This window comes from Strix aluco, chromosome Z (assembly GCF_031877795.1).
Source record: "Strix aluco isolate bStrAlu1 chromosome Z, bStrAlu1.hap1, whole genome shotgun sequence".
Lineage (NCBI taxonomy): Eukaryota > Metazoa > Chordata > Aves > Strigiformes > Strigidae > Strix > Strix aluco.
Window position 1 is genome coordinate 95220362 of NC_133971.1, and position 25855 is coordinate 95246216.

General features: G+C 42.8%; 1 protein-coding gene across 1 annotated transcript in view; it reads left to right on the forward strand.

Moving 5' to 3' along the window:
- The window catches only part of LOC141918062 (netrin receptor DCC), a 629575-nt gene extending 608148 nt beyond the window's left edge, over positions 1–21427 (forward strand). Inside the window, exons 28-30 of the mRNA XM_074812087.1 lie at positions 4082–4294; positions 18562–18704; positions 20637–21427. Coding sequence (XP_074668188.1) covers positions 4082–4294; positions 18562–18704; positions 20637–20726 — 446 coding nt within the window. The 3' untranslated portion in view covers positions 20727–21427. The remainder of the gene's footprint in view (positions 1–4081; positions 4295–18561; positions 18705–20636) is intronic.
- Positions 21428–25855: the final 4428 nt, after the last annotated feature.

Consider the following 25855-nt stretch of genomic DNA (forward strand, 5'->3'; position numbering starts at 1 on the left):
AATAGCTACAAACCCAAGTGGGAACATTTCCAGTGTTACTTCTTAGGTAGAAGATACACAATGTAAAAATATGTTCAGAGACCTAAATTCATTAAACTGCTTAACAGCATTGTACCAACCAACAACTATGCAAAAACAAAGGGAAGACCAAAGGACTCTGTACACGATATTTATTCTTCTGCTCGGTGTCCATGGCCACTGGAATTCAAAGCAAGCTTATTCTCAGTGTTCCTCTCATGTGAAATGAATGCAAGGAGGGCTTTATCCAAGGTTTCTCCAAAGCAATGAGACCCTAATTGGTTTTACTGGGCTTTAGAACAGATCTTCATGTATAGCAAAATATTTTCCTAAATTCAAGAGCAAAAGATCACAACTGGAATGCAGCTTGGTATTATCTGCTTCATCTTAAAGGTCAGTTGGGAGTCTACTTTCTGTAAAAAAAAATAAGGTGATAATTGGATCGGTGGAAATAATCAGAATTCTTGGGCACTTCTCTTGAGGCGTATGAAGGCAAATATCTGGCTGCTAGGCAGGGGATTGATGTAGGTGATGGAGGCAGCAGTAGTGATATGCTCATCTTCATCCATCCTTCAAATAAACAATCCATCCTCTCCTCCTGCAGGGACTTGCGTGAATTGCAAATTGATGGTTCTCATTATGTTTGCAAGCATGCACATCTTATTTTAGAAAAAAAGTCTTCTCAAGCATGGAGCACCTTCATTAGACTACCTACCTTCAGTATTTAAATCTCAACTCTAGCTTCTAATTTTAATAGAGTCATCACACCTTTCTCTTTAGTAATAGCTAGAGGATGACCCGAACTCTTTTATGGAATAATGGCTATGTAGGTCTCCGGTTTTACAACTAAATCTTTAAGATAAAACATACCCATACAGTAAAGCAGTAATTTAATAGACTTTTAATGCAAAGACCATTATGCTGATGCTAGCTGATAAAGCTGATAAAGCTTTGTTATCTGAGAGCCCTGCTGCAGAAAATACCAAGAAGGTATTTGATGGCGAGGAGCAGTAAGTGTCTGGTTTCCTTATTTCTCCAAAGAGGTCAAGAGCCTCTCAAAAGAACTGTCCTTAAGGCCACAATGAAAAGTGTTGGGCTCCATAGGAAGTTCAGACTTTGACCAACATGTTGAAAGATGTTTTGAGGCTGAGAGCATAGACAAAAGGCTTTATTTTTACTTTAAGCCAGACCCCACCAAGGGTTTGCTCCATTGTAACCTCAGTTGCATACCTCTGTGAGACTCACATACTATTGTACATCTTCCTTGACTAGGACAGGGTGAAGGGAGAGAAGAGTCCAATGCCTATGGTAGCCTAGAGCAGCAACACGCTGTGACACTTTATTGAATGTGTAGGCAGTGAGTAAGAGTGGGAAAAGCTATAAATTATCATTCCTGCTCTACCCTGTTACAAATAACCTCAGTATCTCTGGCCTCCTTAAGGAGAATTTTAGTCCTTGGAGAAGAAAAGAGAGGGGTCTGCTGGGCAAGGAAGGAAATGGAAAAGCAGAGCTAGGGCAATGGCATGATAACGCAAAGAGCCTTGAAGGTGAAAACAAGGAAAATGAGCCACAGAAGAGCAAACTTTACAAACCGTAGATGATTATGACCTTGGTCTGATCCTGTAGTTGGTTTCCTATCCGCAGTGTGCAATTTTGCCAGGGATGTCTGCGGTATTGCCATAGGAACAAGCAATGGGGCTGTGGAAATGAGGAGAAATCCTCATTTCCATTTTTCAAAATTGTTTTGCCACTTAGTAGGTTGTAATTACTTATATACTTTGACATTAATTATTATAAAATGCCTTGAGATTTGACTTGGCTGTGTAATTGCATGTTATTTGCACAATGAGTTCTGGTTGTTGCAGCAGGCTTTGAAAGAAACCAGATCCTCTGGAGCGTTTTGGGTCCCAGTATAATAACTAAGTCTGATATCTATGTGTCAGAAAGGTTGTTTTCTTCAGTAAAAGGTTGAGCTTTTCCTAGATTTCTGTTTCCTGCTTGATTAAGTGTTGTGCTGTGAGCCATCTTGGCTGGCATAGATACCGTGGAGACACTGGACAACACTAACGTGCTCAAATTAAGTAAGTTCCTGTTGTGATCAGGCTCTTCACTAACCAGTTTCCTTCCTTCCACTGTTCTGCTTGCAAATAATGTCAGGCTTTGCGGGCACTCTCCCCAAGAGGAGAACTTGCTCCAGGGCTGCTCCTTGGAGCGACGGGGCAGGAGCGGGGAGAGGCCACGGACCTGAGCTCTGAGGAAGCTCAACAGCGCTCGCGATGCAGGATTTGGAAAAGAAGATAAAAGATGGTGTTGCCAGTTCAATTCACTTATTCTTCTCCTGCGGTAGGAACAAAACAGCAGTGGCGGGCTCTTTCCGGTGGCGTGGGGAAATGAACTTCTTGCTGCCATTCATAAAGCACCGCAGCGGACTTACACTTCTGAGTCCTCCTTGTAATTAATTCTTAATTAGTTCGGCTTGTTGTGGTAAGCATAGTGGTCAGGAAGAGATTTTAGTTTATTCCAAATACAGCTCCCTTACAAGAACAAAATAATCTGGTTTCTTTGCAGTTCTTTTTTCTCTCTTTGTTTATTTTCTTAAACTTCTTAAAGCCTGAATAATGTGGTACAGTAGCGTTTCCCGGTGTAAACAGCAGCAGTGAGTTTCTCTTCAAGAGTCAGTGTTAGGTGAAGAGCAGCACCGTAAATCTGGGCAACGCCATTGGGATGTGCGAGCATGCATCACAGAATCGTCTAGGTTGGAGAAGACCTTGAAGATCATCCAGTCCAACCATTAACCTAACATTGACAGTTCCCAACTCCACCAGATCCCTCAGCGCTGGGTCAACCCGACTCTTCAACCCCTCCAGGGATGGGGACTCCCCCCCTGCCCTGGGCAGCCCATTCCAACACCTAACAACCCGTTCTGTAAAGAAATACTTCCTAATATCTAGTCTAAACCTTCCCTGGCGCAATTTGAGGCCATTACCTCTTGTCCTATCGCTTACTACTTGGTTAAAGAGACTCATCCCCAGCTCTCTTGCTGTCTTCTTCCATCCCTCCTCCTACGCAACATCTTCACTGTACACGCTCCGTAGAAGATACTCTGATTTTAGACTACGCCAGCAGAAAATTTTGCATGTAATCTGTTTTAAGAGAACTCAGTTCACAAATCACCTTTTTCTGCATTCACGGTGATGTTAGACAAAACTGGAGACCGTATACATCCTGAGAACTCCTATACAACCATAAATCATGCTTTAATTTATAGCTTGCGTACAACATGAGTTTCTAGAGGGCTGTGGAAATAAAGGGTTTTTCTGTTTGTCTCAGCCTTTGTTTTCATTAATACTTCAGCTCTTTGCTTCTGTTTTCTAGCATGGAAAGTCCATGACAGAGGTTGATACTGAAAACTTCTTTTAAGAAACACAGCCAAACGTAGGGAAGCTGTCTTTTATATTAGAAGGTTGCCATGGAACATTTAAATCTCTGAAGAATTGACTTTGTATATAGGCTAATAAAGCAGCAGCCTACTGCTTTGGCACACTAAATGTTACAGCTGTCTCAAGGAAAAACAATATTGGTGATTGGTTATGGGGAAATTAATTTCTTTCTTTGTCTCCAGCTTTTCTCCACTATGACTGGAAGAGTACCGTCATGCTGAACATAACGAGTTTCCATAGTCATACCTTGTTTCAATCTCCGTATGATGTATTAATGTATTTATTGATTTTTAATATTTAAAAGCACATAGAGAGGAAAGATAGAGAGAAGGAGATAAAAATATCATGCTTGGGGTTTGTTGGTTTGGTTGTTTTTTTTTTAAAGGAAGATGTTTTGAGCTTCAAATGGCACACGGCCACTCTGAGCAACATCTGCTTTTTAATTCATCTGCCAATAACTTGTGATGGAACTGTTCACACATTTCCTGCACCTTCTTGGAGGGTGGAGTCTAACGCTGTCCCTTCTGTTGAAAATGACCATAAAAGTAGGAAATGGAACATAAAAAATACATCAATAATAGTCTGTTGGTTTCCTTTTTTTTTTTTGGACTGTTCTCCTGCAGCTGTTAACGAAGGACCAGCACCACAGCAGCCGTCCTTGCTGCCACAAACGCAGCCTGAGCACTCCAACACCGAGGATGCCCCGAGCAGAACCATCCCCACCGCCTGCGTCCGCCCTACTCACCCTCTCCGCAGCTTTGCCAACCCCTTGCTACCTCCGCCCATGAGTGCAATAGAACCGAAAGTCCCTTATACACCACTTCTGTCTCAAACAGGTAAGAGTGACGGGGGAACCGTCTCCAGTAAAACCCATCCGAAGCACTGACTTGCAATTCGTGAGAAAATAGAGAGCACAAGGCTGTCCCATACCTTGAAGAAATATCTGTAAGTGCACACAGAATGGAAACTGGGTATATACACTTTTATGATAATAATCCAGTATTTCATTCTGACAATCTGGAATAAAAATTCAGGAGAAGGCAATAGCTTAAAATCAGAGTTAACAAGTAAGTGATAAAAATGAATTAAATGAGATGCCAAATTAATCACTTGGTCTTGTTTCCAGTCTCCTGTTATGCTACAGTAACTTGAACCAGTGCCAAATGCTTGACTCTTCTTTCAAGGCTTGGCTTTTTGATAATGAAAGGACTATTTATGTATGCTGGAAAAGGACTGACTGCAATCCACTCCAGTGTGCAAACTACTTAAAAATTAAATAGCGAGCGTGCAAGCAAGAGAAAGAAAATTATTATATTTTTTTTCTAAAAAAAAAAAAGGCTTTAGAACAGTGCTACTGTTGAATGAAGCTGTGGGCTGGTTTCAAGGTTAAACGGCTGCGGATGGCTGTAGCGAAACATTCGGTCACGGGTGGGGGGCACGGCAGAGCAAGAGGGAACGCTGCCTTTCCGGCTCATTTCTGGGTTTGTTTCCAGAGCAGCACCATTTCTAGAGAGCTGGTTTAAAAATCCACCCTTGGATCAAATGAGAACATTTGTGTGATATATCTGATATCTGCTCTGTTCATAAAGTGGGCCCCGCGCTAGAATTGTTCTTCACGTGAGGTGGTGTAATTTGAGTAACACTATTTGCCTTGGTAACCCTAAATACTAGTGCTATTAAAGAGAATTAAAAAAAAAAAAAAAGGGGGTGGTTGCAGACTGGTATCTCATTTTAACTGTTTGCTCTACTCCTTTAGCTTGGATAATCTCCAGTTTGGCTCAGACAACCTTTGAGATTTCAGCTTTACTCTTTTCCATTCTAATACTGCTTTCCGAGCGTAGCTTTCTTACCATACAGCATATGTTAGGTCGATGTTTGCAACAAACAAGCTACCAAAACATCTCTGCATTTTTACTGGAAGCACCTGCTATCCATCAGCAAGTAATCCAGTTTCTGACAGCAGACAGAAGTAGATAAATCCTTATTTATTGGAGAACTGCTTTTGCCAAATAGTGCTGCTGAATTATTTTTTATATATAACAGAGTCCATTCATCTTTATGTAGGACTGCATTTTACTTTATGAAGATCCAATTCTACTTGTCTTACTGCAGTGAGTAAGCCTGGTTACCTCAAAAGGACTATTTGTTCTCCAAGTCAATCAGAATTTGCATTTTAACCGTTATAATTGGGAGGCGCGGTAAAGAGAGATGAAGTCGGGGCATGTTACTTATCTTCATAAAGAATCCCGTCCTCCTGAAAAATAAAATTGCCTTTTTTTAGAGTAAGTAATCTCACGTAAGCAGATGCAATGTTTCCTACAAATGATGTGTAGAACTCTGTTATTAGGTAAAATTAAGAACTGAAAGTTTATGGCGATAATCTACCATAAAGCAATGGGAATAAATAAAACAAATGCTAAAGCGATGAAAAAATCTGTTTTTCCAGACTGTCACACAGACGAAAGCGTGTTGCTGGGTTATGTATGGCATTCAAAATATTATATTCACTGTTATACTGAAACCATGATTTTTACTTTTTAGAATTGTGTATAACTTCATTGCTGATCTGCCTCTGGCTATTTTGTGGTGTTGGGGGCTATTTATTTGTCTCTACATATAGTTTCTCTTGCATTTCTCAATGTACTTGTCCTCAAGAGTCATTAGCCAGACTGATGTTGTCTCCTTTACCAATTTCTCGTAGAAAGGTTTCCTTTGTAAATGTGAACTTCTCTTTGTGCCTCCGGGCAGTGGGCTGTGCAGAACTGATCCTGGTCCTGCACATGATCCCTCAAAACGAGGTTGCTCTTTCAGTACCCACTCCTGAATCCCTCTCCTCTGGAAGCCAGATCTTGCTTCTTTTCACTTAAAATGGGGGTGGAGAGAGAAAACGTTGAAAAAGAGATGTCAAGGAAGAGCGTTTCATTTCACCAGTATTTCACAGAATCACAGAATCATCTAGGTTGGAAAAGACCTTGAAGATCATCCAGTCCAACCATTGACCTAACACTGACAGTTCCTAACTACACCATATCCCCAAGCGCTAAGTCAACCTTACTCTTAAACACCTCCAGGGATGGGGACTCCACCACCTCCCTGGGCAGCCCATTCCAATGCCCAACAACCCCTTCTGGAAAGAAATACTTCCTAATATCCAGTCTAAACCTTCCCTGGCGCAATTTGAGGCCATTACCTCTTGTCCTATCACTTGTTACTTGGTTAAAGAGTCTCATCGCCAGCTCTCTGAACCCTCCTTTCAGGTAGCTGTAGAGTAATAGGGCAATAAGTAATGGACTCATCGTCACTTAACCAATTAAAACCAATTTAAACCAATTAAATACTATTTGCTTTGCTGTCCTATTTTTTAAATCCACGCCAATCAGGTGTCTCACCCCTTCACACCATACATAACTAACGGACCAATCCTGCAGAACTCAGAAGGGGAGAAAGCAGCAGAGAACTGTAGAGATTGATCCAGAGGTTTCCAGCAAAGACTTTAAAAAGCAGAAACCTGAAGTTCACTGGCGATTTCCCTTGGAATCTCTTCATTTCTGGTTTGCAGACTCCCCTCCCTTCAGCCCTATGAGTTTTATCACAGAATCACAGAATCGTCTAGGTTGGAAAAGCCCTTGAAGATCCTCCAGTCCAACCATGAACCTCACACCGACTGTTCTCAACTCCACCAGATCCCTCAGCGCTGGGTCAACACGACTCTTCAACCCCTCCAGGGATGGGGACTCCCCCCCTGCCCTGGGCAGCCCATTCCAATGCCCAACAACCCCTTTTGCAAAGAAATCCTTCCTAAGAGCCAGTCTGACCCTGCCCTGGCGCAGCTTGAGGCCATTCCCTCTTGGCCTGGCGCTTGTTCCTTGACTCAAGAGACTCATCCCCCCTCTCTGCACCCTCCTTTCAGGGAGTTGGAGAGGGCCATGAGGTCTCCCCTCAGTCTCCTCTTCTCCACACTAAACCCCCCCAGTTCCCTCAGCCGCTCCCCATCACACCTGTGCTCCAGACCCTGCACCAGCTCCGTTGCCCTTCTCTGGACACGCTCGAGTCATTCAATGGCCTTTTTGGAGTGAGGGGCCCAAAACTGAACCCACTCATCGAGGGGCGGCCTCACCAGTGCCGAGTCCAGGGGTAAGATCTCTTCCCTATCCCTGCTGGCCATGCTAGTGCTGGTACAAGCCAGGATGCCATTATATCTCCTTTTAAAGACTAGCCCCTATGGAAATGCCCTGCAGCGCTGTCCTCTGGTCCTCAACCAGCTCCACCACCAACCTCATGCTGAAGCTCCAGATGTATTTGTATATTTGTATATTTAGATGGTAGTCCTGGAGTTGGTGTCTAACACTGGCCCTCATGCAGTATTAGTTTCAAAATTAATTTTTGGCTCTTGCCCAGAGAATAGATGAGCACAGGGCTTTTTCTTGGCTTTGATTGACCTGATGCTAAAAGGAGGTATCTCCTCTAATATTTTATCTATTCAGTATATCTCTGTAGTGGCATTATAATTAGCTGTTAAACTCTATCATATGGTTCATAAAAAAGACATACAGAGACCATTATTCAGTTGTGGGGGATTGTGCCATGAGGATATGAATAAATATTTAAAAGGCTGTGCTCCTGGTTTTGGGTCATGACATCAGCCTAATCCAGAGCTAAATCTGCCATTTTTCTTCTTTTTTTCCCTTTCGTTTTTTTGCCTGAGCCCAGTAAATCTGGACTCTTCACATTAAGCCCTTCCCGTTGATATTTTATAGGAGATCTCACCTTTTCATCACTGCTTTGTGATCGAGCACTCGAGGTTCCTAATACTTATTCTGAAGGCGTGAAAATCACTCCATGGTATTTCCAATCCCCACTGAGGCTCCTCTTTGCAAATCATACACATAGGCATATAAGTGATTTGACTTAGTCCCCTTTCAGGTTAAATAGAAAATGTTTGATGGAGTATTGAGGTTATTGCATTATAGATCTGACATAAATTCCACAAATGGACAGGAAAGATCTTTTTTTTTACCCTCACAAATGAAAATTCCTTTTAGGTCTTGATGATCAGCTGCACTTTAAATGAACCTGAATTAGGAGGTCATTTTTCTTCTGCAGAAGCAAGTGTGAGGTGATAGAAAACACCGCCTGTGAAGTGGTGGTTTTTATATTGTGACACATTCTAAAACTTCAGCCTTTTCAGGCTCCTGTATCTTTTGTGAGGCTGTAAAAACGCTGCATTTTTTCTGTCGCTGCTCCTCAAAAAAACCCCAAATTGTCGTCTTCTTGGTATTCCACCAAGTGACACCCCAGAGCTAAAAAACGCTTTATTATACAGCAAAATTGAGCTTGATTTTCCTTCCTCCTGCCAAGCTGTCATGCCCCAAAGTGGCTGGGCTGGGAGCGCAGGGGAAGGGTTGCACTGCAGATGAACTGCTCCGGATTGATTTCTTTACCTCTTTTTTGGAAAAAAATCTTGTATTTTCAAGGTTTGGGGAGTAAAAGCAGAGAGTGAGGTGAAGAAATCTGGCAGTCAACATCCCTGTGTAAAAAGCAGCAAGCTGGATATTGCCTGGACATTAATACAAATCCTCCCATATCCAGGCTGACCCCCACACTGTTTTCATTACCAAAGGGGATAAGAAAGCCTGATAAGAAAATGAGCTCTGTGAGGTGTTTTTTGTGTGGCTTTTTTTTTTTTTCCCCTATAGCTATTGTAAGAAAAGAACCAGAAAAACAAGATAAGACTGAAGGTTTGCAAAGCCAGTGTTAAAACCATGAGTTAACAGTCAAATAAATAAGGGATGAAATCAAGAGGAAAAAAGGGTATATTGGTATTAAGCAGTGACTCCTGGGCCATAATTATCTCAAATAACAACAGTTTGAGGCCTCAGTAGATGCTGAAATTACAGTGATCCTGAAGAATGAATATAGAAAGAATATAGAAAGAATTTTCAGGCGTGCTGATCGTAGACTGCTCCTCAAAGGAGTGTTGGTAAAATCCCTGTTACACAAGGGTTTGAAGTGCAGATCTCAGGTGGAGTGTTTAGAAATGGAAATTCCAAGAATAAAACTTTTGGGTGCAAATTAGGCAAATTTTGGAGACATGAACTTAGAACTCTCTGGTGCCAGAGTTAGGGATTTAATTGCTATCCATTTTATAGAGTGTTTATTCCCTTCTCATGCAACGTGGGGGGTTAATTTGTGAGTGGTGTGAGTGCATTTATTCTGAAAAATCAGTTCACTAATTAATTAGCTATACAACCAAATTCTGGTCCCTTCTTTTTTTTTTTTTTTTTTTTTTGGGGGGGGGGGGAAGTTTACTGTTCACAATAAAAAAATCCCAGTGCCAATATAAAATACAAATGAAAACCTAAAACTGTTGCTTCTAATTTGAATTCAGTCATTGAATTTAAAGGCAACTGAGAACTCTTTTGTTAATAGGGTATAAAAATCTACACCATAAAAATCTGGCGTAGGGTGGTTTGTTTTTTTCTGATTTTAATGATGAGTGTAAATGAGATTATGGACTTCTCTTTATCATAGTCTACAGTAAGCAAAGTCTATAAATTCACTGAAAATATGGGACTGATTCATTCTTGAAGCTTTTATTCTGAAATCCTAGTTTTCTGCACTAGTAACTCCCAGATTCAAAGGAAAATTATTCTTTTATTTCATAAGCCTTTACCTGTCTCCTCCCTTAATTTTGAAGTGTTTTTTTCTTCAACGTTTCTTTTTATGAAAATAAGCTTTCTCCATTCAGTCGGGCGATACAGTGACACAGAAGTGTCATGAAAGGGTCAGTCCTGTCTATTAGAGAAATCCATCCCCAGTCCAGTGAAGTTTAATTAGCATGCAGATAACTTGAGGCACCTGAGTTTTCTCATTAAAATCAACGGGACTACTGGAAGGTGTAAAGTGAAGTGTGGATTTAGGTGCTTGTCTGGATACATGAACTGATTCCCCTTTGATATAAATGATCTCTTTCAATACAAGGCAGCAGTCAAAGCATTAAAAAAATATTTATCTGGATAATTATACTGTAAATCCATAGAAAGATTTAATGATGGGCCATTCTATCTTCCTGTGGTTTATAAGCAGAGAAATAAAACTTTTTCCACTGCATGTACAATTTTTCCATATTAATTTGGGACTGTGTGTGTTATCACTGAGCAGTTGCAGCCAACGAGTCACTTTTGCCCCAACACTTATTTATTCCACATAGTATTTCCAGCAAATAGATTAAAAACATGAAGAGCAGCTGAGAAGACAGAGACTAAATCTCTCTGATATTTCCACATATTTGAGCAGTCTGTGTTTTTGTCTGCAAGTGTCCTTTCCAAACTCCCTGTTTCTATACTTATTTTGAAGTTGTAGCACGTAAAAATGTGTGAAGTTCATCAGTGCTATTTCAAAATCCTCCCCAATAGGCAGTGCCAGTACTTGCTTGGTACCATATTCAGGAGAGTGATTAAATGACCTCTTTCTCTTTTGTGTTTTATTTTTCCTTTTTACTTTATTTCTCCTACTATCAAATATTTCTAAATTAAACTTTGCCTCTTTCTAAAACAATTTCCCTCGCAGAATGAGCCAAGCCTCCACTGATTATCACCTCAGAAATCATTTTTAGAAACTCAATTTCTTGATGGAAAATATTTTTTCCCACCTGTAATTTAAAACAGCTGAGTCTTCAAATAATATTTTTCATACGGTTACATATTCTGTTCCCCTGAGAAGCACCGTCTTGAACAGGAACATCCTGCCATGGAGCTACAAGTGAGCTCACTTCTACTTCATGTTTCAACTTTTAAGTCACTTAAATTGATGCTGGTTTTACTGGTGGAAATATCACATAACCTGTAAGTGGCATTTGATCCTTTTGTGATTTTCTGTTGTGCTTTTGTGAGAGAATTACGTCTTCATACTACAATATACCTCACTTAACAAGGAAAACATCTGGCTTTGCGTTGCTATTCAGCCTTCCTTCCCCACCCTTGAAATTCAGCCTGCCAATCTCCTTACTGTCAGAAGCATCTGGGACAGACAAAATTCTTGAAGAATTTTAATTTTCCAGACTGATCGCTTTCAGTTTTGCGAGCTGTGACATCTCTCTGTGGGAGCATCCTGGCAGATTCCTCCGTGCCCACAGATCTTCATTGCTAGAAGCAGCTCTAGTTAATGACACAGAAAGTTTTTGTCTATTGTTGGTTAGAAAAAGCTGTGGAAAAAGTGTGAGATGCAGGGCCAGAAAAGATTAGCCTCATTTAGTTACAAGTCTGACATTACCTTCTAATTTCTCCAGCTTATTTTGACTTTTATGGGCTCATTATACAGGATTCATCTCGGTACACTTCATCCTCCAAGAATCCTCTCAGTTCTTATGAAAACAAAGGCTTGTTTGCACCCCAGTAGATAGATCAATTTTCATCTGCCTCTTCAGATGATCTTCAACTGCAGATCCCCTTCACGTCTTTGATGTATGCCCTGTCTGTTGGGCTATTGGATAGAAAAATATATCTGTATCCCCTGTTTGGAAATTTTCTATTTAAGTTTCCAAATCGGTTTTATGAGACATGCCTATTTTCACAGGTAATTTGTGACAGAACAAGAGGGAACGGCTTTAAACTGCAACAGGGGAGGTTCAGACTGGACATGAGGAAAAAATCTTTCCCAGAAAGAGTGGTCAGAGAGTGGAATAGGCTGCCCAGGGAGGGGGTGGAGTCCCCATCCCTGGGTGTGTTTAAGGGTCGTTTGGATGAGCTGTTGGGGGATGTGGTGTAGGGGAGAACTTTGTAGAGTCGGGCTGAGGGTTGGACTCGATGATCCCAAGGGTCTTTTCCAACCTGAAGGATTCTGTAATTCTGTAAATAGTTTGCCTGATCCAAAATATTTTTTTGCTTTCTTGAAAATCCTAAACCGACAACACAAAAATTAGCTTTAGATTAATCAAATATTGAACAAAACATTTTGTCCAACTCTGGAATCAATAGACTAAAATGGCTGCATGTTTAAAACTGGAACCAGTAGCCCATATACAACACAATGCATCTTACTGCAAAATCCTCTTTTCAGAGCTTCTCCAGTGTCCTGCCTGCTGTCACACATCGTGTTTGATGATGGTTGTACGTGTTGACCGAGAGCAGAGTATTAGGAAGATAAGCATTTCTAAAATGCTAGATTTCCTTCCTATAACTGCGGTCGCTATCTGCTCTTTTAGCCTAGATATGTCCTTCCTGAGCCCAGCTGTTAGTGATCTTGTTGGCATTGTGAGCTTGATCCACATCTCGCTGAGGTGAATGGAAAGACTCGCCTTGCCTTTGAGTCTGGCATTACCACCTAGTGAAAACAAATAGCCACAATCTTTCTGACAAGTGCAGGATTCACAGGCAAAGCAGATTCTATCACATTTTCTCTTCTATATATACAGATTATCATACAGAGTCCTCCTCTTTGTCACTGGGGGAAGTCCCTCTCAACACTTTGTACAGCTCATTTTTTCCTTTGTGCAACTCCTCAGGCTTTCCAGATAGGATCTTCCCAACGCTTTCTAAAACACCATTGCTATTTGCCTTGCTCCTGCCAAAAATTGCTTCCCTCATACATCCAAAGTTCGTAATTGTCTTCTCTGAGGCACATACCCACTTGTAGGCTTGAAATCAGAAGCGTGCAGGCTTTTCTCTTCCCTCATTTCCTGCTGTTAGACCCAGGAGAATTTATGGTAAAACTTCCTGTTCCTTCTTCTCAGAGATATGACTCATTCCTAGTTAATTTTAGACTTCTGATGAATAGGTTTCTGCTCTGTCCCAGTCACATAAGCTCACTGTGCAGCCAAAGCAGAGAGAGATCAGAGAGCTGGGAATGAGTCTCTTTAACCAGTAATAAGCGATAGGACAAGAGGTAATGGCCTCAAGTTGCGCCAGGGAAGGTTTAGACTAGATATTAGGAAGTATTTCTTTACAGAAGGGGTTGTTAGGTGTTGGAATGGGCTGCCCAGGGAGGTGGTGGAGTCCCCATCCTTGGAGGTGTTCAAGAGACGGGTTGACATAGCACTTAGGGATATGATGTAGTTGGCAACTGTCAATGCTAGGTTAACGGTTGGACTGGATGATCTTCAAGGTCCTTTCCAACCAAGATGATTCTGTGATTCTGTGAAAGACAATTCATCCAACCTCTCTGCTGACTTTGGAAGACGCTTCTTTCCATAGATGATAGAGGGAGATGAAAGAACCGCAGAGACTCGTCCCTCGCTTTTAAACAGCCGAAGCGATGTGAAATTCAGCTGAAGGGGTGTGATACACGGCCTAGCCTCCTTGCTGTGAAAGACTGAAAGTTTGCATGAGCAGCAGAAAGGCAGAAAGGTCCCTGCAGTTCTCTTTGTGTTACTTCAGCCCCAGCTGTATTTCCAAGCTCTTGCTGGTAATAGATTTCATAATCATATACCTATTGTATGTATCAAAATATTAAGAATTGGTCCTAGATCCAGATCTTGAGGAATTTCACTGGTAGCCGCCTTCTACTCCAGTAGTCTCCACTGAGCATGATTTCTTGTCTCTCCTTAAACTAGTTCCTTTCAATTTTTGCATTCATTTTCTCCACTTTAACTCTTTTTTTCCATGTTGCTGTTTTGCATCATTACCCAGAATGCTTGTGACACGTGAACCGCACGAGAGCTTTTGGTCTTCAGGTTGGATACAGACCCCAGATCCGTTGAGTGTGAGCATAGCATTTTTTGACACTGAGTTTGCAGCTCACTGTCCTCCCTGGAGAACATCTGGCCTCATCTGGCCTTTGGAAGCCCTGCAATGCCAACAGCAGGAACCCTGAGCCCTCTCACCGAAATAAGTTGTTCTCACCTGGCAGGGTCCGTCATCTCACGTCCCATTTAACATATCTTGAAATCAAATAATGCCAAGTAGCTCTCCCAAAGCATTGCTCTCAAGAGGATGGATGCTATATCAGTCTTACTTGGTGTCCATTGTGATAACATATGGCACAAATGGGTATAGAGTTAGAAAACTGCTTCTTTTTGGCTTGACACAGGATTCTGCTGATGCTCAGTGCTCCTGAAATACCAGGGGTGGTACTGCAGCGAGTTCAGCGTGGGCCTCGGCGAGGCGGCAGTAGCTGGGATTTGCACCTGGTAGCCATATATCATCTAACTAATGAGCCGGTGAAGTGTTTAATAACCCTACTGAGAAAATGAAACTTTTAAACAGTAAATCCATGCTGGGGCTGCTCAGAGTTACACCTGATCAGTATTGTCACCTTCTGCCTCTTGTGGCCTCAGATCCAAGGTTTCCTCTTTTTTGCTTGCGGGACTCCCGCTGAGTTGGAGAACATTAGAAACCAAAGCGATTTTAATTTAATTAGCTACTCATTTGCATAAATTAGTTTACTTAGCATGTCAACCTTCTGCGTCCAGAATTCTCTTTGAGAGAGGCCTGCTTGGTCTTTTTAACATCCTTTGGGGGAAGAGGGCTCAACTATTGTACTAATTCCGTGTTACAGGTGTTACCTTGGAAAACGGTCGCTGCTGTAAAACCTCTGCTGAAGAACTTTGAAATACGCAGCTACGCGTAAGGAAAATGTTCTCGGCTTCATTTTAGTTGTGAGCATTACAATTTGCCTGTTGCTTTTGCGAGCTAAAGGGCAAAAAGATGCACAAACTGAACTTACTAATCATCATTATGGCTTCTCATTAACAATATCCAGGAGGGAACATCTGTCTTTGTGCAGAAAAGTAGGTCTTTAAGTCCAATTACTACAATTAATGAGTTACATATGAGAAACATGATTTTTACCACGGGATTTAGAGGATTACAATAGCAACACACTCTGCATTTCACATGAGCTTCTCGCCACCACATCAAATATTTACTTCTCCACCAGCCCATGAAAATCAAACAAGTCACAATGCGAAGTCACTTGTATAAAAAAAGCCACTTTGGGTCCATTATCTAACCAATAAACAGCATGGATGCATTTTTTTTTTTTTTTTGTGGTGGCTGTATCTTATTAGTTATTCTTCACGTCATGGTGATATCCCAGGACGCAATCCAGATTCCCTGTAACAGGAATCGGATCAATCTCTTTTGAAGGGCACGCGAGCACTACTTGAGTCGAAATACCACCCCAGCTGCCAGCTGCAGGGGCCATAACTGCAGTTGGCTTCTTTGTTGAGTGCTGCAGGTGTTTTCAAAGCACCAGGGAACAAAAATGTTGAGAAACTACAGTCTGTGCACCAGGCAGCTTAGAGTTAATTTGCCCGTGGTGCTACCTTCTTCACTTTATTTTTTAGATTCGGGCTCTTGCATTTCTCAGTGCTGGGTGCATGTTTTGAGTGTCAGTGTGTGAATATTCCTCCCCACACTTCTTTGGAAAAAAGTGGTTTTTTATTAAGAAATGGAAGGGAAAAACATTTCCTTTTTTTACAACCTGATTTGAATGTGCAGCGTTTAGAAGATTGAATCTTTGGGGATAGCTGTATCTTCTACTCTTAGGCTGAGATACAGGGAAGTCTGAAGGCCCAGTTATTAAAGAAGACTTTTAGCTATTAAACTGGAGCTGGAAGAGCGAGGGTATCTTTGTGGTGATCTCTTTTAGCTTGTATTGAGCTTTCACACATTCACAGCTTCAACTAAGCAGGTGTTATCTGCGATTCTCAGCCTTACAGAGGGGGTGTTGGTGAGTCTCTACCTCTCTGCCCCCCTCTTGCAGCTCTTTCCTAGAACTTACTTTTAATGAACACGCTGTTGGCAGCTTGGTTTCGGGAGGGATTTTGTCCTCTCTTCTGCTCCATTGTGTTTTCTCTGCCTTAAACTAATTAAAAATGTAAACACAGTTCCTTGAAATACAGGAAAGTTGATCTGCAGTTCTTGTCTCCTGGCTACTGGCTGGAGCTGTAAGGATACAGAGAGCTGTCATGACTACACTGGTTTGGTGGGATTTGGGGAGCGAGAGCCACGGCTGCTCTGGCTGCAGCAGCTCCCCACCTTCCTACGCTGGAGTTACTCTCCAGGAGCATTGATTTCATGATATGGTAATGGTGTCTAAGAAAAGAGAGGTAATCAGGTGGGAATCCAGTGGTGAAGAAAACAAAATGGGTGGTTCAATTTCAGATTCATGAAGAGATGGTTTGGGTTTGCCTGGAAACTGGGTGGGTTTCTGATCTGAGACGTGGATTTTGGAGGGAGCCCGTGTGCGTCCCATGTGGATGGAGACATCTCCCATGCTCCTGGTCCCTGTGTCTCAGCTCCAGAGCCACGGGCGTCCTCGTAGAAACTTGTCCCATGGCTCGTCCTTGGGACACCCTTTCCTCAACACACATTTTATGGCTGGAGTGTCTCAAGACTTTTTTTTTTTCTCTTTCTGTGTCCAATTCTGATGCAATGGCTAATAGCCTACTTGACTTACTGAGGCTGATGCCTTTTAATATCTCTAATAAGCACTATCAGCTACTAAAGCAATGGCTGTTGTTATTATCATCATTATGGTACACATGTCCATAACAGAAAAAAGGCAGAGGGCTTGCTGAAGGTGGTAGTGGAGAAAATATATAGAAAAAAGCTCTTTATTTATTATTTGTCTTCTTGATTTCAATGGGAGTCAAATGAGCAGAATAAAAATTGTGCCCGTGTCCCATGGGAGAAGGAAAGGTGTCCTGCAAGACTCCAAAGTGAGCCCCGGTGCCAGAGGGGATCTGCTGTTACCTGCTGGGGATGGCTGGGGCAACCTGACCATCCCTGGTACGTGATGCAGCCTGTCAAGCAAGTGTCAGCCTGGAGATTCCATATTTAAAGATATGAACACGAAACTTGCCTTAGGGCACCAGTAGACATCAAAGTGGTGTGATGTTGATAGCAAGAAAGTGGGAAGAAGAAGTTTTGGCGACCGAGGGAGCTGAAAGAAATGCCAAAGGCACTCACTGGAATGAGTTTGGCCTTACGCAGGTCGTAGGGATGGTTAAGCAGGATTACTCTGGCAGCAAGAAAGCTTGAAATTGCCGTCCCCATTTTTGGCCTTGAATTTACGATGCACAGAGACATGATTTCAGTTTGGCTTTGTATGGTGACTTTGATTTGAAAACTATCCCCGTGTACTTAAAATCAATGTCTTGTGTGCCTCTATTTCAACTGACAGCCCTTGTGTTTCCAGCAGTGTCTTGCAGAGAGCCTTGTGTTGAGTGGAGGCAGATCATTCAGGACAAAAGTTTTATTGTTTGATGTTTTAAATCATTAAAAGAGGCAAAGAGTTTTTAATTTCCTCTAGAAGAGAACTGAGACATCTCAGTAGGTGCATCTTTAAAGGGCAGAACTTCACACAGTACTGAGGCTGACACTCTTTTGCCAAGCAGCTGCACTGCGGCTTGGAGCAGCAGCAGGAGTTTCAGCAGAGCTGCTTAAAAAGGGGAATCCCTTTCTGCCAAAAAAAAAGAAATCTATTTTGATTTTTGTTTTGTCCTCCTTCCAAACTGGGATAAAAAGCCAGAAAGAACTTTTTTTTTTTTTTTTGGAGAAAGTTGAAATACAATTTTTAGTTTAGCTTGTGCAGTGACCCATCTGGAGGGCTGCTATCAGCTTGAGGGAGTTAGGAACAAAAATAGGTGAGAACCATGGAAATAACTGCCACTCCCCCAGCCTGGCCACTGCTCGCTTCTCTTCAGTCTCACTTTCTCCCTCAAACACAACATCAAGCTGACAGTTCCCTGCCAGGCAGGGGCCACGGAGACCAGGTTTTCATTATCTTCCCGGAGTGCCAGGTTTGTAGGTGTTTTTCCCCAAGAAAATGTAAATTTCCTTGTGAAAACTTTTGTTTCTGCAGAAGAGCATTCTTCATCAAAAAGTAATGTCAACAGAAGTTTGCAAACCCGCTGTGACTACGAGTCCTCTTGGGGGAGCAGAGCCCGTGAAATAGAATTGAAGAGTTTTTAGAAAGTGTTTGTGTTGGCTCTGGTGCTCCTCCAGGAAGAAATAGTGGGAAGGGGACTGTATGTTTACAACTGAAAACACAAGCAGTAATGGTAAAACCAGCTGCGTTTTGCCTATAAGCTCCAAATTTCACTCCAATCCCCTTTTCCTTACCTACAGCTTCTCAATGTGACTTTTGTTTCTTCTTCCAGGGCCTAACCTCCCCAAGGCTCAGGTTAAAACAGCATCTCTTGGCTTGGCAGGAAAAGCCAGGTCACCTCTGCTGCCCGTCTCGGTGCCCACGGCCCCGGAGGTCGCAGAAGAAGGCCACAAGCAGACGGAGGACTCCGCCAACGTAAGAACCATCTTTCAGAGCCAACCTTCTTGCGGGGCTCATCACCATCGACTTACAGTCTCTAATCCCCAATCTGCACGTTAATTTTTAGATAACGATCTGTCCCTCCTTACCTAAGGTATTACGCTGCAGCTGATCGCTATTAGAAAGCTACTAAAAAGTTCTGGCAGCTGGTAAAACTTTGCTGTTGGCTTTATGGACTTTGGCGTGTGTGATACGGGGGAGAAGCGAGTACTTAAAATCTGTGTTAATATTATCCGTGGGACAACTCGCACAGCCTCTCCTGAGCGCCCTGAGATATTGGGAGAAGAGAAGGAGGGGGTGAGAAGTGCGATAAGGGAAGAAAATAATTTTGGCAGGAAAAATGAGTATGTAGTAATACCAGATAATGGTGAGAAAAATAGCATTGAAGAAGTAGATAAGTGAAACCGAAAAGATGGTGAAATTAGAATAATCTTTCCGCTCCTATTAAGGCTCCGTTAGAGAAAGGTCTCACGTGACCCAGGAGATGAAACAGTGAAAAAGAAAAGGACTAAGGAAAAAAAGAAATGTATTAAATACATGTTGTATATCACCTCTTTTCATCTACTTGCACAGGAGAATTTTTTGCGAGGCACTATAGCAGTGATTTGTCCAACATTTTGTTAGTGAATCCTTTTACATTTTCATCCTGGCTAAAGGGAAAGACAAAAGATTTGCTTTAGACGTAGGTATGGAGGGTTTGGGCCTGCCTGATTAATGCAGGACAACAGTGTTTGATTCCTGCTTGTCGTTTTCAACGGCATAAAAATCTACTTCTGCATATAGTCGCAGAAGGATTCTCATGTTTTGCTGGGAAAGGAGGACGCCGGACAATGTAGGAGACATGGAACATCCTACTGGAATGGGAATGGGAAGGAAAATGCCCTCTGTGGTAAAATTGTGGGTGTAAGGAGTAATTTAGCACAGGATGTCTGGTAACAAAAAGTGCAGTTTCAGCTCTCAACACCTTATTTCATCACAGCAACATGATTTAGCCCAGGGGAGAGACACTGCTCAAGCTACAGAAGTGTGAGGGCAGTTACAGGCAATGACAGTGCAAGCAACAAGCTCATCAGGTCATCAAAATTTGGGGAGAAAAGCTAAAATTTGGGGATTAGGGGTTTTTTTTAAGCTTGACTCTGCGGGTGCTCTTTTAAGCTGCCGGCTCCATCACGCCTCATGGCCTGCAGGGCTCATACAACACTGTCAGATCTTTTACTGGGTAAAACCCACATAAATAACTAATGTTTGAGCTCCCTCTCAGCATCTGGAAGAAGAGTCACTCCTCTTACTCTTTCCTTGGTAATTTTGGAGGTCAGTGGTTCCCAAGAACAGATGCCAAGCTGGTAATTTTAGGTTTTGCTGCAGATTCTCAGTTGACCATACCCCAAAGGTCTACTTTCCTCCAGCCCAGTTAAGCGTTTCTGAAAACTATTCCCAGTCCTCTGCTCCCACTAAAGGCCATCGGGTAGGAATTCCCACCCACCAGCAAGGGCTTAGAAGTTCAGCTAATTGCTGGACGAGCTGTTGCAGCCTGCCCTAAGAGGACACGTTTGGATGAGCGTTTGATGTCTCTGTTGGGTACTAAAAAAGTTTTCATTTTTTGAAAGGGGTTCATTTTTTGGAGAGGTTTCATTTTTTTGGAGGGATTGTTAACATTTAGCATTGTTTTAGCATGGTCACCCCTGGTTTTCAGCTCCCGTGTTAAGCCCAGAGAGGCTTTGCTATCCAACCTGTAAGCCTCAGCCCATCCTTGGGCATTTCAGGTCCCCGAGGATCGCGTGGGGAAGATGTGCCGGTGGGGTGGCCTCCTGGGAGGTCCCTGCCACGAGCCACATCCTGGGCTCTGTGCAAGGGGTTTTGGTTCCCATCCTGCTGCCCACTTATCTGTGTGTGTTTGTTCACTCGCAGGTTTATGAGCAGGATGATCTGAGTGAACAGATGGCCAGTTTGGAGGGGCTAATGAAGCAACTCAATGCTATCACAGGCTCAGCCTTCTAACAGCTCTTGATGAAGCGATAATTATCCCGGAGCATTGCAGCATACCAGGATTTCACACATACCACCCACGTACACCACCCCATAAAGTCATCTTGTTCCCGGTACCACTCATTCAGTGCAAGGAAGATTCCTGCAAAGTCCTAAAAGGAGTGATAGAAAGAAGAAAAATGAAAGAATAATAATGGAAATGTTACCAAACTGTAGATCTGGCATCTAAAGTGATGAAAGCGTGGCAAAGCGAATGATGTCATTGCTGTGGAGTCGTAGCTGATGCCACCAGATTGCTCATTTTGATCTACTAGTCTTCGTAGAGCTCAAGTTGTCATGACTAACTCATGTTTTACTCCGTAGAGGTTTGTAGCTCTTTGTATAGATCTAGTCTTACCTCATGCAAGTATGTTTTTAAACATAGACCATGCCATTAATGAGACAGTGTTGTAGGTCACTCGTTTGTTTTGGTTTTTTTTTTAAATACGTAATTACTGACTACAAAAACACCCATAGCAAATAATCACACCACCACACCAAAAATTTGGAAGTTTTCCCAACAGCACAACAAAATGAAAAGACAAATTACAAATTTCTTTTGTCGTCTCCGTCACTCATCTCGCACGAGTGGTGGGGATTAGGGAGTTGCTGTAAAATTCAGCCATTTTAAGCAAGCGTTTGTAAATCCTCCCGTAGTTAATGTTTTATGTATGGCAAACAGAGAACCAGGAATGTAAAAAAAAAAAAAAAAAAAAGAAAAGAAGAAGAAAAAAAGTCTGCATTGGTGGCCTGCTGCCAGCCAGCCAGTGTACACTTGCAAAAAGAGGACATAATATGCAATCTTCTCTGGCACGCAGTCATTACGTGCTTAAGCTTGTCATAAAACACGTCTGCATATGGGTGGCCTTTGCGCCGGACCGCCCCGTGGTGACACTGGGAAGCACTTCTGGGGCCGCCACGAGCTGGAACAGAGAGAAGAACGGAGCTGAAGTTTCCCCGAGCCTTTCCCATCCACCCCGCATCCCCTGGGATGGCCCCGATCCGAGGACCCGTCCACCCGGGATGACGATGGGCAGAGGATGAGGAGGGCAAAGAGGTGGCTGACGGCGGGTGCTTCCCGCGGGCAGGACACGAGCCTGGGGGAGGAACCGTAGAGGCTGGTAAATAACGGATAAATTAATGAGGAGGGTTTTTCTGCAAGCGTAGTACTTCCTGGTTGAGGTTGGCAGTACTCCATGAGAAGAGCAAGCAAAGAGTGGAGAGCAGCCGGGCACCGGGCACCATCTTTAGGGATTCCCTCTCCTTGTCCTAGTGCTTTAGTTGCGCATTACAGTGTTTATTGACAACGATAACGGGTTGAATTGACTAAATTTTGTGTGCATACATTTTATTGCTAAATTTTCAGCTGCATTCAGCGTTAATCCCTGTTTATGCAGCTGAATCACCAAAAGGGAACTAATTTGCATATTTATCAGTTAGGAGGCTGCAAAACCCAATAAGAGAGTTTCAGATGAATTATTCCATTCAGCTCTGCCTTTGATTTCAAGCTTGAGTGGGTCATAATTTTAAAAGAGCATGGAAAGGATAGGATCTTTACAACCTAATAGCTCCTTTTATTAGGTGGGTAATTATATGTGAATCTCCGAATAAAATATTTTGAGTAAAATGGCACTGCAACAGAAGTAATAATTCAGATTATTTTCTACGGCCCTGTGCTGGAAAGGAAATCAGATGTCAAGGAGGAATTCAAGTGCTTCATTGGGATCTCTAGCGTGTTTGTGAAAATGCTCCTTTAAAAATGCCTTGTTATTCAATTTACTAAGATTTTAATGAAATATTTCTCAAGAGTGAGGAAATCTTGTTTGCATGGGAGGCTGAGCTTTCCAGTTCTGAAAGATTTGTAACCAAAAACCTCTACTAAAAATAAAATGAACAAATCTTTCCTGATGAAAACCCAGCTCAGCTGTTAGACTGTATAAAATCAACTACCTCCATTTTAACTCAAAAAATGAAGGCTTAATGCAGCTTTTGAATAGCTCCCCGTCCATATTTGCAGAGATTGACATTGTTGAAATAGGAACATAAGGTCAAATCTGTCTCTCACTTATCATTTATGAAATATCTCTTACCCTGGATTTGCAGCTGGGAGCAGAAACTGCCCCCAAGAGTTTAAAGAGCAGCACTTCACCTTTTTAATCACAGAAAACTAATCCAGGACCATATGTATAACAATCCCAAATTGCCTAAACTAAGAGGAGTCACGAAGAGGGTTTGCAAGTTGGATTTTGTTTGGTTCGGACACAAGCGTTGTAGCGTCCAACCGCTTTGGTATTGATCAGCCTCTTCGTTTGGTTCAGGCATCTCTCTTCGACTTGAACACTAAGCCCCCGAAAGATTGATCTGGCGCTCCCGTGAGCGAGGCCTTTCTTCTGCCGTTTGAAGCGTATCTGTTTCCAGGCTCAGCCCCTTTCGATCGATACCGCTCGCAGACCAAGGCCAAGGTCAACACCAAAACAAGTCCTCGTGTAACTCTGTCCACGGGAAGGAACAACCATTGGCTCAGCCCAAGCAAGACACAGCCACTTCCCACCCCCTTTCTAAATAAATTAGCAAGAAATTTCTGCTTCGGTTGAAGTTCAGCATTAAATTATTCCATATAAATACTGAGTCTAGGGCCAGGTTATTCTTTTTAAATTTTCCTTCAGACCTACAGCCATAAAAGGGCTGTACCCTTCACCTCCCCTGAGCCACGTGTCACTCAATTTGGGTGTCGCTGTAGCCTTGGAGACATTCCCAACCTTCATTTGAGGACAATTTTAGTACAATATCTAACTAATTAGCAAGCTGGCATTTCTTTTAAAATTTCACCTTATGTGTGAACTACATAACTTGTAAAACTCAGATGTTTTAGCACAAAACTTCCATATTCTATCTTGCTGGTGCTCTATTTATTTGCAGTGAGCTTGGCTGAGAATTTCTTTGGATTTTGACAAATTCCTCAACTGCCAGAATATTTATAGCCTGTGACTATCTCAGCCATGGACACTCCCAGAAAAAATGTAATGAGAAATCTGTCAATGCATGACAGGCTTGTGAAGCTTGATGTTACCTTGGAAGATCATTAGCTAATCAATACAACAGGGCTGCCATAAACAGGTGGGGGGGGGAAGCGACCAAAAAGTGATATTTTCAATTTCTTTCCTTTTTTTTTCCTCTTTTTTTTTCTTTGCTCCAACACCTAAATGGAGCAATATTGATGATTCTAAAGGCTGAGCACTCCCTAGCTCAGCGTCTTTGTAGGCTGCTTAGATGTCCACTCTTGTGGAAAAGGTTTTGTCACTTTGAGAAGCTATTTAATTTTTGGAAGGGGAATTTTTTGAAGTTCTTGCATATGACCTTGCTTATGATTTTTGTTGTTCTTACATATGCTCTGGATTATGTCACGAGTTGGGGCTGGACATCAATACTGCCAAAATTTTGCTGTAGGGTTTGTGGTGTCACTTCTCAGGGAGTGAGGACCATCATATCCCCTATACTGGTCTGGCTCTGCACCCTCAAATTTAGGAACTGGTAATTTCCAACTAACAGGCAGCCAGAAATTGGAGCAACACGGAGATAGTCATGTAGCTCCAAGCAGAATTGCCCACCCCAGAGTCTCCCAACAGGTCTGCAAATGCTTCAAAGGTTGGTCCTTGCTCTTCCCACGGCACCCAGCCCACCACCAGCATCAATGCATGTCCCAGTATGCTCTGGCAAATTTGTACTGGTAGCGAAGGAAATCTTAACTATGAAGCTCCTGTGCAGCTTGGGATGTGGTGTGTGAGATGCTGTGGTAAGATTCTGCTGCAAACTGGCTGCTCTTTGCGTCGGCAATCCTTGAGCCTCTTCTTTTAGCAGCTTTGCCTTTAGTTTTTTACAGGAGCATTTTGTCACCAACCCCTTCCCAGCACCAGCTCCTTTAAAAACTGGCTTAGGTAGGACCGCTGCATGTCTAGCTTGATTCCCTCCTTGACATTTTTAAAGACTAGATGATTTTTGAAAACATTTCTCCAGAGCTTCTGGGCATGTTTGCAGTGCACGATCACCGGCTCTGACATCTTCTGCCAAAACACACGGTGCAACCCAGAAAACACCAGGCAAAACGATGGCAGGGCTTGTTCACACGTGGAAGGATGGGAGTGAGTTAACAGTGAGGCCACCTCTGGGTCCTTCCAGCCCTTGGGAAGCATCAGATGTTTTCTTCTGCAGTCAGAGCTGATGGTATAATTCCTGCTGTAGCTCACCGAGGGTCCTTTTTTGGGACGCTGAGTGCTGCAAATGCATACTCAGGTGATGGCACATGCTGCCGTGACCAGGCACGAACCACCTTTAGCTGTAAAACCAGGCGCCAACATTTTTGCAGGGGGAGAGTCCAAGTTGCTCGTTAAATCCCGAAGTAGATGCAGGTGAGGGAAGCGGTCCGCGGGCAGCACCAGAGGGAAGCAGAAGGCACCGAATCTGCAACACCCTCGGCCTCATTTCTGAGCTGGATACCTGGAAGCTGGATGGAAGAAGGGTTTTTTTAAAAAAAAAAAATCATGGCTTCATAGGTGATCAGAGATTGTTTTTCCTGTCGGCTTTGTTTCCCTGCATCCCCGTTAGCTGCTCCGTGTCCCGTCTGGTGTCGAACTGGGTTCTCGGAGGCTCCATGACCTTTTTTTTAACGTTCTCAGCGAAAGGCATTGAACGCATCCTCATTCTGATCTGGCTTGGCTGGAGAACACGATGCAGCCCCCGCTGTCGCGAGGCGGCACGAGCCAGCGTGCTTCACTGTATGCTGTACATGGACGTCCAAGGGCGAGGAAGCAACGGCGGTAGGAGAAGGAACAATGCTGTTTTTATTCTTGTAAAATAGACCCGGCAATTCCTACGTTTGCGAATTGCCACCACGTTTGGGATGGGGCGGTCGGGGGGGGAGGGTGTACTTTTTATAAGTAATATTTAATTTATTATTTAGAGTGTTTTCTTTTGGATAATTTATGATACAAGGGATACCTGGCTGGAAACCTAGAGCAGGCTGTTAAAGCTGCAGTGTGCCCATGTCCCCTTGTGCTGGGCTCCAGCCCTGCGTTACGCACCCCAAGCGTGAGGATTCGGGGGGA